The 15506-nt window shown below is 31.3% G+C and overlaps 1 protein-coding gene across 1 annotated transcript; it reads left to right on the top strand.

The window, feature by feature from the left end:
* Positions 1-5207: 5207 nt before the first annotated feature.
* LOC11405186 (uncharacterized protein At5g08430) lies at positions 5208-13708 on the top strand. The gene is made up of 11 exons (XM_003600565.4): positions 5208-5374; positions 5623-5727; positions 7127-7206; positions 7595-7782; positions 8518-9397; positions 9737-9849; positions 10204-10263; positions 11323-11373; positions 11803-11873; positions 12000-12253; positions 12927-13708. Exons 2-11 carry the CDS (start codon positions 5630-5632, stop codon positions 13511-13513), a joined length of 2382 nt encoding a protein of 793 aa, XP_003600613.2. The 5' UTR covers positions 5208-5374; positions 5623-5629; the 3' UTR covers positions 13514-13708.
* The last annotated feature ends 1798 nt before the right edge of the window (positions 13709-15506 follow it).

The raw sequence follows: 15506 nt of genomic DNA, 5'->3' as shown, positions 1-15506 counted from the left end.
GAGGAATATCAAAGCATCATTGCTCAACAATGAATCTCTTATGGCTTGCTTTCGTTTGGATGATTTGGAACGAAACAAATGCTCGACAAAATTAAATTACTAACATATTGGTGGCTTAACTCAATTATGTGTTGATGCTAAAACTGAGTTTGTACCTTTCTTTCTTTGTTCTTTTTCTTTTTTTTTGACATTGTAATCCTTCAATTCTAACCTTCTCTTTCTGGCACGTCTTGTGTTTGGGAGTTTCGATTCTTTGATAATATAATCTCAGTTTAACTTCTTAAAAAAACAAAAATAAATTATAATAATGGAGGCAAAAGCAGTGCAATCTAATCTAATCTAACTTCATTTGAATGTTCACCCATTTAGTGGGGCAAGAGCACAAAGCTGAGAAAGTAATTAATGAGACACAATTAGTGGGGCAAAAGCAGCTGCAAATTATGTAGCCAGAGAGTCAAACAAAATATTCACAATAGGCAATAATGTCATACTCGAGTTTTTACCTCAATTTATTTTACCTAGCTAAAATTTATTCATGAACTTGACTCGTAAAATCAAACGAGTTTAAGTAAAATTGAAATTATATAAAATTGTTATACACATGATTTATATATACAATATAATGTTGTAAATAGGTAAGTGGGATATAATTCTAATGTTGAAATAAACAGGGAAGTACGATATAATTCAAAAGATTAACCTAATTATAAAATCAAAATATACATAATCACTAAAATAAATTGTCATGCTTAACCTTGTATTAAAATACATAAAATTATCCCACAAAATCATAAAAAATCCAACAAAAAATTAAAAACAAGTTATATGGACTTATGACTTATGAGCCAAAAAAATAAAACTGGGTCACTAAAAAAATGATTTTTAAAAAAATCATAAACTCCTTTAAAATCGGATAAGTTTATCCTATTACACCGATTTTAATGCGAGTCAAATCCAGTGTAAACTTCGATTTCACAAAAAACGAGTCTACTCCAGGTTGACACTAAATTCACTTTAAAACATAAATTTGGTGAATTTACAAGTTAAAACTAGAGCTTGAGAACAAGCTATTAAGATTAATAAAATTACCATATGTATTTAAACAACAAAATACAGACTCCAAATGTGGTCACTATCTCTCTTTTATTTATTTTTGATTTTCTATACTTCACACACATTTTGAAAATACACATGAAAGCACTTGACACAAACCCTACTATGATCAGGTTTCAACCATTATCCACAATTTCATTCAGTGGCAGAGATGGCGGTTCCAACAGCTGCACAGTGGTAAAAAAAAAAAGTACTATAAGTTTTCAAGAATTTATAATTTTAATTTTTTTGGGTGATTACATAATTCACAGTACTGCAGTGCAGATGCAGAAGCACACTAGTCTGGCTAGATGAGAGAAAAATGATTTAAAGCTAGCAGACTATGGTTTATTGTTGACAATGTAAATAAAAAGTTGGACTTAATAGGTCATTCAGTCCTCTAATTAATTTTCAGTTTTCATTTTGGTCCCATAACTAATAAAACTCATGTTTTGGTCCCTCACGTTTGTCTCCGTTGGTCAAATAAATCTCTGACTTAAGTTTAACCCCAAATATCTGTGGTGAACCACTCTTAAGGTTGGTCCACCATAGATCCTATTAATTTTTTTAATTTAAACTGGTTGATCTTTTTTATTAAAAGAGGACGGTTAGATCATGCATGTCTACTGTATCTTACGGTGAACTAACAACATCTAACTTTATATCCCATTGTTTCATCTCTTTCTTGCAACACAACAATACAACACGCTTCTTCTTCTTCCCCATCTTCATACCTTCATCAACATCAGAAAGAAAAAAAAAATAAGACAACAACCATCATCATAATTACCAACTTCTTCATCTTCATCATATACCTATTAAGCCTAAAAATTAATTAATGGACCAAATGACCTTTTAAGCCTAAAAGTTGTCAGGCTTAATCACAATCTGACAACTTTTTGATCTTAGTATAATTTTATTTTTCTTAAAAAAAATATGAGAAATGATATTATACATGTATTATTAATACTCTAAAACGATGACCATAATTTTTTTTAAGGAAAAACAATTACCATAATTGTAAATATTGGTTAGATTCATCTTATCAAATGTATCAATATAGTTCATGTATTATTAATACTCTAAAACGATTACCATAATTTTTTTTAAGGAAAAACAATTACGATAATTATAAATCTTGGTTAGATTCATCTCATCAAATGTATCAATATAATCCATGTATTTTTTATTTTTTTTAAGGATAGTCCATGTATTATTAATACTCTAAAACGATGATCATAATTTTTTTAAGGAAAAACAATGACTATAATTGTAAATATTGGTTTGATTCATCTTATCAAATGTATCAATGTAGTCCATGTATTATTAATACTCTAAACGATTACCATAATTGTAAATATTGGTCAGATTCATATTATCAAATGTATTAATATGGGATAGGATCAAATAACACTAAGGTGTCAAATTAAATTTGACACAAAATTCTAACCATTAATCCAACATTAATTCGACGTTTCTCATCAATTGATTAAATGCTCACATGCTTGATCAAATTATCCAAATTTTAATTTTAGAAATAATTTATTCTTTCTTTTCTTGGTTGAATAGTTCCCATTTTTGTTATATTTTGCACCAATAGATAGAGGATTGCCATTTGATTTCTCCCTACTATTTTGTAGAGATTCTATTTACTAATTTTTGTTGTCTTATCTTTGTATCATGTTTATATTGGCTACGCTTTCATTTGTTGTATTGTATTATTCTTGAGTTCATGGCGCTAATTTTTTTTTTTTTATATATACAAAATGCTGCTAATATTATTGTGTCAAGTGTTTTATCATTTGTGTTTTTCTTTCGTTTAGTAGCATACGTTCTTTTTAATTTTGGAAGCAATCGTTCATTCATTATCCCAGGTACTCTTTATAAATCAATTTTATTTAGTTTCTTCTAAGAAAAATAAAAATAAAAAAGGTTAATAGAAATAAAGAAATAAGGATGATAAGCCTTTAAAAAAAAATGACAGTGAATAGTGTAAACTGTAAAGAAACCATAATAATACTATCATATAATTTTTGGTAAATAACTAACTAAGAGAAGAAAGATATTTTATTTCTAAAATTAAAATTTGCATCATTTAATCAAACATGTGACCATTTAATGAATTGTTGAGAGACGTCGGATTAAAGTTGGATTAATGGTTAGGATTTGATGTCAAATTTAATTTGACACCTTAGTGTCATTTGATCCCGTCTCATATCAATATAGTCCATGTATTATTAATACTCTAAAACGATTACCATAATTTTTTTTGTCAAAAAAAAAAATGATTACCATAATTTTTTTCAAGGAAAAACAATTACCATAATCGTAAATATTGGTTATATTCATCTTATCAAATGAATCAATATTCAATATAGTCCATGTATTATTAATACTCTAAAATTGTAAATATTGGTTAGACTTATCTTATCAAATGTATCAATATAGTCCATGTATTATTAATGCTAGAACTTTTACCCGTGCTACTGCCCGGGTCATAAACAATGGAGAAGGTAATATAACATCAACAATATTTTAGGACATACTACATATATTCACATATTTTCGAATATTTTTTATGCATTACATTTGTAATTACATGCACGACAAAAGAAATATTATTTTGAACAGTTTCCATGAATTAAGCAATAAAAAAATTAGAACACAGAAAAACTACCATGCTATATAAATATAAGCAACAAACGGTCAACATAGATAAATTTAATCCATGCCAATTGAAGATGTATTTTGACATCTTTTGTTGGATTTATGCATAGGAGAAGTGTGAACCATAATGATTAATAAGCAAGAGAGTTCAAACGTAACTCTTAAAGGATTTCGGCCTAAACAAAGGAGGGATGTTGATGCCAATTGAACATGTTTGCTTGCCAATTTGCTGAGAAAAATAAATGTATTATTATATATTAGGTAATATTACAAATGTTACATTGGCATATTAGCCTCTTCCTGATTCACTTTGGCACACTAATATCATATCATAGTTGTTCTAAACCTTGCAGTAAGTAATGGTGCAAACTCTGTTATATATGTCCCAATTTGACTTGAAAAATACCATAAGATCAGATATCATCCCTTGATCATAAACATGCTGGGTGAAAAATGCTACATAAAGTCTTGTTAGATCTCTTGCCAAATTCATCAAGTATAGAGTAAAGAGTTGGCTTTCAGAGGGTTGAGTGCCTCAATTCTAAGCTTCATGGCATAGAAAATAGAAATACATTAGTACCATAGCTATCCAAGAAAACACATCAGTTTGGAAAACATGTTACTAACCTTGTAAGCACAAACCCAACCTGCAATCTATTACAACAAAAATGAATCTCAAAAGTAAAAATTTGCTTATATTTAAAAACGGAGGGAGTACAATCATTAAAATCAATAGCACTCTTTCAAAAAAATCGATAGTACTGATATTATCATTTACAAAAAGAATCCTATAAATCGTAGTGATTTAACTAGTTAAGTTGAGTGACTTTCAATACATAATTATATGAGTTTGTATCGGAAACAATAACTTTTAAATTTCTAAAAAGTTGAATTTACCATTTTCCAATATAATTCTTGAAAAATGCTACCTAAAAGCACAAGTTACAATATTAAAAATATAAATAATTTTTTGGAAGTTGTGTATTTAATCTTTTAAAGACACTCTTTAAATTACTACTACGATTTAACATTTTCAAACAATTTTTTCCTCTCTCTAGGTAGTTTTTTCTCTCTAGATTTTTTTTTTCATTGACCGGGTGATTTTCAGTCAAATTTCTTTTGTCCTAATTTATATCTTTTAATCTTTTTCTTCTTATTTTAATATAATTAGATGTTTTTCAAATAAATCTAATTTTTCTCTCTTGATTTCGTTGTCTGCGGCGTTATGTGTTTTATCGCCTTGTACGTCGTTGTTTGATTTCCTATCTTATTGTAGTATTTGATATATTATTGAATGATCAACTTCAATCAGATTCAATCAACAGAGATTCGTCATTTCAGAGTCAATGTGTATTTTTAATCACGTTGACTCTATTGTATATGTTATCAATTAGAAGAAATGCATGCATATAGTTTTGTTTTTGTAAAAAAAAAAAAAAAAAAAAAAATATCCCGACAAACATTTCTCTCTGTTTCTTTCCCAACACAAACGCATTTCATACCACCCTCCACTGACACACACTCATATACTCACGAGTTCCGACAAATCAATTTCTTCTTCTTCTCTCTCATTTTCATTTACACCTTCGATTACGCTTTAAACGTTCACTACAAGGTACCTACATTTTCCTCTCTTCTTCTCTCATTTTTTCATTCGTTCAACTTACACTGTAATAATAATAAATAATAATGTACTAGTTTCTTAGCTTTACGATTTTGTTTCATTCTGTAAAATCCAACATTCACATTTTCTGTAATTTCGCTTTTCTTCAGCTACTACTACTCTTCATCAACCTACTTGAGTTGAAGCTTTTATAAAAAGCTCTTATTTTTATTTCTTACCCCCCTTTCTTTCTTCTCCAGAACAAAAATGGTGAAAAAGAACAACAAAAGAAAAAAGGAAGAGATTGCTGAAGATTATTGCTTTGTTTGCAAAGATGGTGGTGAAATGAGAGTCTGTGATTTTGGGTATTTTCTTTAAGTTCTTCTCATACTTCATTCATTCATTGCATGATTATACATTTCTATCATGAATGATGAAACTGATTTTGTTTTTTATTTTAGATTTCATTCTAAAATAAAAAATCAGTTTCAGAATTTTGACTAGATTTTACTCTGTATGTGGTCTGCTCAAGATTTTCACCAACTTTGGGTTTTGATGCTCATTTTCATGCTTATATATTTCTATCATTATCATCATCATCACCATCATCCAGTAACTTTATCCTAGTTATAAAGCCTAATTTTTTTTCCAGATGTTCATAATCATGTTTGTTGTTGCATGAGTATGTGTGGTTTTTAGGGATAATCTCCTACAATACTTGCTTTACTAAAGGGCAGCCCGTTACACTAAAGTTCCCGCTTACGCAGGGTCCGGGAAAGGGTCCCATATTTGGTGTAATGTACACAGTCTTACCTTGTTATTTTACACAAGAGACTGTTCCCTGGACTTAAACATGTGACTTTTTAGTCACATGACAACAACTTTACCGTTGCACCAAAACTCCCTCTGCAAAATTTTCATATTTACTGATGTTTTAGTTTTTCAATGAAATTAATTTTTATTCTAATTTTGTTCCCCACTAAATTGTGTGTTCATACTGATTGAGTAACATTTATTTATTGTTAGTAGCACTGACACTTGTGATGGAAGGCGTGTCCAAAATCAACACATGTGATTATGTTTCCATGTCAGTGTCGCATCAGTTGTCCGTGTCTGTGTGTCTGTACTTCATAGATTTGTTACACTCATCATTGTTTTTCTTAATCAGCGAGGAAAATAAATCTTAAATGTTGGTTAATATGAAACAAATTTGAACATTTGTCATATCATAATATACCATATGTAAATTGAGTGATATCAGCCACAGACAGGATGAAAAGTGAATTGAGTTTCTTTCTTCCTTGGCGGTCAGTGGTTGATATGTTTTCTGGAATAAAAGGACCATGTGATCTCTTAATTTTTCTAAATTTTTAATTTATATTCTTTAACATTTTTATTTACTACAAAATGATTGTAATGCATTGATACTTTTTTTGTTGTTTGAGCAAATTTATTTTGAAAAAGGTTTGGTTGGTGGATAAGTTTAGCATATGCTTGTTTTCTGTTTTTATAATTGGTAGCAGTCATTTCATACTTGTTTCCTATCTTGCATGTGCTTGGCTTTACAAAAAAGAGGATAACTGTGTAGTAGAATTCACAAAGAAGTTGTTGGTATTTAGGTTATATTTAATTAATTTTTGTTGATTGATTTGTGATTTACTTAAAAAATTTATGAACAAAAGCTTGGTCGTTACTATCATTGGTATGCTTTACTGTTGGATACCAAGGCTTGTTTGTGACTTTCTTTTTTATGGTTGATTACAGGGATTGCCTTAAAACCTATCATGCTGAATGTGTAAAACAAGATGCTTCCTTTTTGAAGAATGACGATAGGTGGTGTTGTGGTAAGCTGCTTCACCGTTTATTTTTGCCTTTATTATAGGGCATTCAATTACATTTCCTTTACTTTTGTTGGTGTCCTACATATTTATCCATTTGATGAATATGTTCTTGCCCGAGTTTTGCTTCCAAACACACTATATTGTTTGAACCTGCATATCCTGAATCCTGATTAGGTCAAAAATGCATGCTTGGGAAGTTGGTGTTATATTTCTCTTCGACTCAGATTTCAATTTTACGTGAAATATTATTTTATTTTCCCAGCATGGTTATAGAATACTGCATCGGAATTGGCAACCTCATATATATATGTTTATCCTGTTCATGTGTAAAGAATACAGCAAAATGTATTTTAATGATTTTGATGCTGAATTTCTTGAATAATTTTTATAGCTTCCCATTCTTGCTACCAATGCGGTGGAATATCAAAGTTTATGTGCTTGTGTTGCACAATAGCTTTTTGTGGAAAATGCTTCTATGGTGCTGAATTTGCTCTTGTCAAAGGAAACAAAGGATTTTGTAGGCACTGCTCAAAACTTGCCTTTCTAATTGAGAAAAATGCTGACGTAGATTCTGATGGGGTAAGATTTTTTTTTTAATCACGCCTTATATTATGTGCAGCAAAAGAAAGAAAAAGAACCTGCAACAGCATGTGGAATTTCAAATTTTAAAACCTTGCTGTTTGTTTATCATTTATTTATATTTTCAATTTGATATTTTTTGGAACGAATTGCCAATATTTGTGGGTAGAGTTTCCACCTAAAACTATACATGCTAGTTATGCTAGGGCTATAAGTAACACAGGCACTGGTTCTTTGTGTTTGTTTTTGTTACTTTGGTCTCTGTTTTGAAAACACCTTGCAAGTGTTTTGGTTTTGATGTGTTTTGTATCAATAAAAATATTTGTTTTGTTTTGACGTGTTTAAAACAACAAACATGTTCTATTTTTCTCTGAAAAAGAATCCTAGATTGTCCAACAGGTTCCTCACTGTTATTCTCTGAAAGGGTTCAAATTGTTTGGATCAGTGCAAAAAGTAAAATCCAGTTTTTTAATTTGAGTTACTTGTTCAACTGTGATGAATGCAATGTTTCACTTTAAAGAATAAAAGTACGATCCTAGTTATAGAATTTTACCTTATAGACTATAACAAAATGTCAAAATGCGACATTTTTCTCATTGAACTTCAAAATTGTTTTAGTTCATTATTTTCTTGGTTGGAAACTCTGAATTGAGTAAAGAAAGTTCATTTTATCCATGCTGTATCAATTTTCTCTTTATTCATATATCTTATGATTATGTATTTTTTCATTTGCAGGAGAAGGTAGATATGAGAGATCCAGATACAATAGAAAGTTACTTTTTTGAATATTATCAAGTTATCAAGAAAAAAGAAGGGCTGAATTCTCAGGATGTTTATACTGCCCGTGACATCATTAAAAATGGAAAAAACAAATATGAAGTAGGTGAGGGGGAAGACGATACTGGTGAATCTGATGCGAGTGACTTTATAGGTTCTGATTGTGATGACTTGGTTGGCACGTCAAGAGTTAAATCGGTGAGGAGAAAGAAGTGCAGTGAAAAGCTGAAGTCAATAATAAAAGGGAAAGTAGTGAAACATACGAAAAAGGATTTTGTTGGATGGGGTTCAAGAAGTCTCATAGATTTTCTTAAAAGTATTGGTAGAGACACGACTGAAGCGTTGTCTGAACTTGATGTTGCTTGGATCATCATCCAGTACTGCCACACAAACCAGCTTTTTGACCCCAAGAAAAAGAAGATCGTAATTTGTGATGCAAAGTTAAGAAATTTACTAAGGCGGAGATCAGTGAATAAAAACAACATTCAAAACCTTCTTGAATCGCATTTTGCAGATAATTTTGAGGAAACTGATGGTATTATCACTAGTTCAGAAGAAAGGGATAATGGTAATGGAGCATTCAAATTTCCAAAGCAGGGAAATTTGAATTCAACTACAAAACCTTGTCAGAATATACTCTCTGAAGAGCAGCCAAGTGTATTTGCAGCTATAATTAATTCAAACATGAAACTTGTCTACTTGAAGAGAAGCTTAATTGAGGAGCTTTTGAAGCAACCAGAAACCTTTGATGGCAAAGTGTTGGGAAGTTATGTTAGAACCAAATCCGACCCAAATGACTATTTACAGAAGAATTCTCATCTGCTCTTACAAGTCATAGGTAATCTTGGTTTTCGCTTAAAGTTACTGGTCTGAAAAAATAAACCATACAATTATACCTAGTTTCAGATTTTCAAGTACAGTACTGATACTATTGTATTCTCATTTTTCTTGGTCTCATTTCTAAAATCTTGTTTTTGCTTCATGATTTCGTATATTCTTTTATGTATAAGAGGATCATATATGACATTTTGATAGCAATTTGCTTTAATTGGTAGAAAAGAATATTGCACATGACGAAGTCATACATTGCTGCAGAACGAGGTCAACATGAGTGACCTTTTTTTCCCAATCATAATTTTCTTATATACATACATTGATATATGTATCCATATCACAGGAATCAAAAGATCATCAAAGCAAGCTGACATCAACCAAGAAATTCTGCTCCGGCTTTCTTATGTGCCAAAAGATGTACCTATCAGCCAAATTTCTGATGTTGACTTTTCTGAGGTATTATTAATTTGCTAACAATATTTTCTGCTGCACTATCCCCCAATTCTGAAACCTGGTTGCAATCAAAGTAGTATTTTCCAAGTTAAAATGAAACTCATTTTCTAAACCATTTTTCTATTAGATGTTGACTATACTGTATTATTTCCTGCGTTAGAGCATAGCTGGGTTTCTGATGTGAATGTGATTATCTGTTACTGGTTTCAAAGTTTGTTGATGTTATTCGATATGATTTGTGTATCCATATTCTTCAAGGAAATTAGGCCTAGGTTATTGGTTCTGCAGTAAAGTCTACACTCACCCTAGTTGTTAATGTATATTTCATGGATTCCTAATTATAAGCATTATCTGCAGGAAGAATGTCAAGATCTGTATCAGAGAATGACAAATGGCATGCTCAAAAAGCCAACTGTAGTAAGTTTGATATGTTTGAGTGATTTAGTATGTGCCGTAAAAAAAAAAAAATTTGGTCTTCTGTTCAGATATGAATAGGGTCCCTGTAAATATTTTATGGTTTTAATAGTAAGAATTTATTATTATGTGTTTCAATATTATGCTGGATGTACTTGAAAATATCTGAAAAAGTAAGGGTGAATGAAGTTTATTTATTAATATAGTAATAAAAGTAATACATCTACATTCTTTGCAGTACATACACATCAGGTATCCATAGATCAAGCTTGAGACATAAGCTAGAGTATATTAATATTTGCAGCTATCTACGAGTCTTCTATTATACCAATTTCTTCAAAATCTAGCCTTTAATTTATCCTAGTCACTTGTTTCAACTATTCTTTTGCCGAAATATAAATGCAACAGACCCTCACCTTACCACATGCTTGATAAAATCTTAAATTCATTACTTTGTTTGGTAATTAACATGTTAAGGTAGTAGCCAATACATTTTTGACTCTTCAACAATGAAGCAAATGTCTAATTTCTTCAATTGTAGAAATCATAGAAAGCTATATCTCCAAATGGTTATTAAGGCTTGTCTTTTAACTTCATGTCCAATATATCATTCACTAATGTGTAATGTCATATGACTAAAGCTAATATATGTCAATGGCATAGAGAAGGGGCCATTGAACTGATGGGAAAAGGAGAGGGGTCACATGGGATACAATGTAAATCACAGGGGAGAAGCAATGAGGAGCAATAATATCAACAACTTCTTGAGAAACAGAAGCATACTATATATTTATGGCTACATAAAACTCTAGGCATTAATTTTTTCTGAACCTTTTATGGGAAACAATGAGGAGTGCAATAATATCAACATCTTCTAGGCATTTTTTTACTTTAGTTTTGTATCAGAACCTTTAATTTTTTTTGACATTTTAGACGGCATTGATTTTATGGGCATGACCTTGTTTGAGAATTGTGTTTTTTTTTTTGTATAGGAATTGATTTGTTAAATAATAATTTATTGAATTTGTAGTGACCATATGATAACCACCTTGTCTTTTACAGCTGGAGCTTGAGCAGAAAGCCAGAAGTCTGCATGAAGATATCACAAAACATGTATGTCGCATATCAATATTACTGTGTTGTGTAATATAATCCCTTTTTTCTATTGTAAAGATAGAGCTCAATATAATTCAAAGGGAAATATCGTGGAATCTAGCATGTGAAGATGGGCTATTAATCATGAAATTCAACAAGAGAAAAGGCTCTCTTACTATTTTCAACTTACAAAAAACTTACTATACATGCATAGAATTTACATTCACATAATTGTGAAATTTATTTGAGCATGTGCCAGGAGGCTGTAAATCTATAAATCAAACTGAAAATTTAAAATCTGCCCTCATGTTATCAATTCGATAGTTCATTTGTCTGTGACTTATTAACATTATTGAACATTTCTGCTTCCTTAAGAGTATAAAAGAACCTCTGATCTATAATATTTTGTTACTGATATTTGTCTTTCCCTTTCTCTTTATATGGCAGTGGATCTCAAGGGAGATGGCATTGTTACAACATCGTATTGATCTGGCCAATGAAAAGGGACGGAGAAGAGAATATCCTTTCATGATATGTTTGTTAATGTTACCTCATATTAGAAGCTAAAGGCCAAAATATTATGAATTGTTAATCTGTTTCCTAATTTAACGCTGACAATTTGTGCCTTAACCATATTTCCATACGCTTGGCCAGTACATGGACCGAAAACAGAAGCTTGGGTCTCCATCTGAACAATTGCGTTTATTAAGTGAAATTCCAAAAGTAATTCCTGAAATGGTTGATACCAATCTGTCACCGGAAGATTCCTCAAGAAAAGATAAGCTAGAGCAAAAAGATTTGCCAGAATCAGCCATTGGAGAGACTTGTAACTCTTTTGCACAATACTCCACACATGATGGTTTTTCCCAATGTCTGGATAAGAGAGCAGATGTTGTAGGTCTGTGAGGCTTTCCTATCCATACTCTCTCTTCATATATCTATTTTGTGCTTAAACTAGCTTAATTTTTAACAATCTGTATATAGGATTTTTGATATTGAATCAGTTATATCTTCACATTCCTGTCATACTGTGATCAGTCATTGCATTGAGATTCTCTCTACGGTGATGACTCAGAAGCCAAATATATTGGCTGGTGTAAATAGCCCAATTGCATCAGTTGAGTTATAGCGCTAGGATATGGAAGGTATATTCCAGGAAAGGGAAGAGAGGGACACATAGAGGAGACTTAGAGGTAGAGATGGTTATGCTTAGTGGAAAGTGATTGGGCCTAGGCAGGAAGTTGGCATTCATTTGCTGCTTCTTGTGATCTTTCTGTTGTTTCTTTAATGTTGTTTGTTTCCATTTTCTACTGGTGTACTCTAATATCACAATCCGAGTTCTACATAATATACCCTTTAATGTTTTATTAGGCTAAGAGGATCACTTTCACTTAGCTATTTACAATCTAATGGTGATTTTTTTTTTTTTATGATTTTGTTCCTATATTTGATTCACTAATTGAGGTTCTTCATATAGGAAAAAGTTAACGTGCCACTAATTTCATTAATGTTTGGACCAAATATGTGTAAAATGTAGCTCACAATATTCTGTGTTGATTTTCATGACTTAGGTCCAAAATCTACAGTGAAAAAAAACAAAGATGAAACAGCCTTTCCTGCCACTGTTGAACAATTATCTGTTCTTACTGCTTCTCAATACACCTCAAAAGGCCAAGATGGTGGAAAGCCTGCACTCAGAGAATCAAACTCTAGTTGTCAAACCCTATATCCAGCAAAATGTAGCTTGCCTCAACCAAGTAACACTATATCTGCTTCTGTTGGTGTAGATTGCAGAAATCTGAGTACTAACATGGATGCCAATCAGACAGTAAAGGAAAGGCGAAGCCCTGCTGTTGCTGATCTTGTTAAGGCGACTGTCAATGATGTTATTATTTTAAGTGACAGCGATGAAGAGGATGTGAATATTAAAATAACTTCATCGGAAAGAAAGGGAGTGGAGAGTCCTGATATTCCTATTTGGCACTGTTCGGGTATTTGTGGTAGTGGAACAAGAGGGCCTTTTCCAATGTCTATACTCAAACAGTGGAGCGAATTGGATTCCACATTTTCTCCCTTAGACTTCAAGGTCTGGAAGACAGGTGAAAGTGAAAGAGAGGCAATGCTTCTGAGGGATGCACTTAAGCTGTTTTTTCCCTAATGTGAAAGTAAGTCAAAATGAAGGGAAATCATCTCTATTTAATAACATCACCAGTTTTGATAATTAATATAGTTATATACTTTTGTTTTCACCAAGTAGCTGCCTGTTTGAAATGCTGCTATTGAAAAGAAAAAAAAAAATTTCCTTTGACAATTTTTTCAGAGAGGGAATTATAATCTTTATTTCTCTGGTGTATCTCTGACATGTTTTTATTTTCTTGTACTCCTTGTCATACAATTTGAGCACAAACTCAATCCAGTGATGTTTTTGAAGTTTTCAAACTACACATTGAATGTTTTTTTTTCTTGAATTTCACAAATCCAAACACATTGAATGTTTTTTTTTTTCTTTGTACCTTCCATTGTGCTATTGACTAATTTTGTGTGAAGTTCTCTTCTATAGCTTCAATTTTATAATAAACTAGATTTAGACCGGCGTGGTTTAGTGCTATATTTTTTATATTTGGTGTTTTAAAAATGATGTAGTAAGTGCTCTAATTGAATCAATTTTTCTTTTAAAAGAGGTCTGTTGTTTTGAAGGGTTTGAGAGGGATCCAATCATGTGTCACTGTCAGATGAGAAAAAAAATACACCAAAGTTTCATAAGGTTGAAAAAGAATGAGCTCTGCTAACGGGATGTAGGGCAACACACCAAGATGAAAACCTTTGAAAGAATAAAAACCACCAAGATGTCACACAAGTTGTGTTTGAGTGTTCATCATGTCCCTGTATATTTCTCCTCGGCCGAAAACGAATACAAATTCAACTCCAAAACTGGCTCATTGAGTTACCACCTCCAATCACACCTCTTAAATTTTAACAAATTGGATATTTACTTCATAGATAAAACACACAGAACCACATATCAAACTCAAAGGAACAATCTCATAGGACCAAGCCACCATATATTTCACCAAAAGAAAACAGTACATGAAGGCCATTTGCAAAATGTTCAACATAAAAGCTAGTGAACAACAACAAACAGTTAGCACAGCATACATAGCACCAATTTCAACGGGTAACACATCATATTTGCAATCCAGAACAGCTGAAAATATCATAATCAATTAAACCTTTTTCCCTCCATGTTAAATCCTTCTTTAGCCAAATATATACCAGAAAATGCATTGACGAAGACAGGTGAGTTAAAGCTTCACTTGTGATTAATATGAAGTATATTGCCAAACCTCACAATTAGAGATATATACCCACTGAAATTGAATATTCATGCAATTGAGTGTTCTATTTTGGGTGGTGGCCGGGGTTTGAACCTCTCATCGTCTTTACCAACAGAGTTAAGTTCAACAATTGTTGTATAAAGGAAATAATCAGTTATTTTCTATTTTAAAATTATTTCAATTTTAAAGAGAATAATAAAATAAGTATTAACAACCCACAGTCAATGTATTATTCTAAACAAACAATTGTCAGGACATTGCAGAATATATGTTGGGGCCGGGATTCGAACCTCATACACTCTACAACTCCAACCACTAGGCTACTTGACAACAGATTTTTTCTTATTCTAAACAAACTTTCTCATATTGGTTTGCAATCAAGTAAATCATCCTAGATTATATGATCTAACTTAAATTTAGTATATACTAAAAAAAAAAACTAGATGATTTGAAAACTGTACGCATAAACAAGCATTAAAGTGTAATAAAGATTGGACAATTTAATCCTTTAAAGTAGTAAAATAAAATTTAGTTTTTTTAAATTGGACGACAATCAATTTAGTTTTTGAAATTTCACAATATAATTATACAGATTTTATGTTTGGCCTTATATAGCAAAGACTATTCATTTCTGAAAAGTGTAGATTATCGATAGTGGCTTTTGTAGAGCATAACAGCTACGGTAATAACTATTTTCCGAAATCGGTAATGGCGTGGTGTATGGCATGCAAGTCCCACTCACAAAAATCTGTTATAGTAATTTTTGTCTTATTCCTTTCTCTTTCTTTATTTTCAACTCATTTCAGATGCATATTC

The sequence above is a fragment of the Medicago truncatula genome, chromosome 3 (genome assembly GCF_003473485.1).
Source record: "Medicago truncatula cultivar Jemalong A17 chromosome 3, MtrunA17r5.0-ANR, whole genome shotgun sequence".
In the NCBI taxonomy this organism is placed as follows: domain Eukaryota; kingdom Viridiplantae; phylum Streptophyta; class Magnoliopsida; order Fabales; family Fabaceae; genus Medicago; species Medicago truncatula.
The sequence above is the reverse complement of the archived record's forward strand: the minus strand, read 5'-3'. Positions and strand labels throughout refer to the sequence as shown.

Excerpts from the sequence above, each read along its gene's own strand:
- LOC11405186 (XM_003600565.4), top strand. The coding sequence starts at position 5,630 with ATGGTGAAAAAGAACAACAAAAGAAAAAAGGAAGAGATTGCTGAAGAT. Across the intron at positions 7,207-7,594 it reads TGACGATAGGTGGTGTTGTG|CTTCCCATTCTTGCTACCAA; the intron begins GTAAGCTGCTTC and ends TAATTTTTATAG. Across the intron at positions 7,783-8,517 it reads CTGACGTAGATTCTGATGGG|GAGAAGGTAGATATGAGAGA; the intron begins GTAAGATTTTTT and ends TTTCATTTGCAG.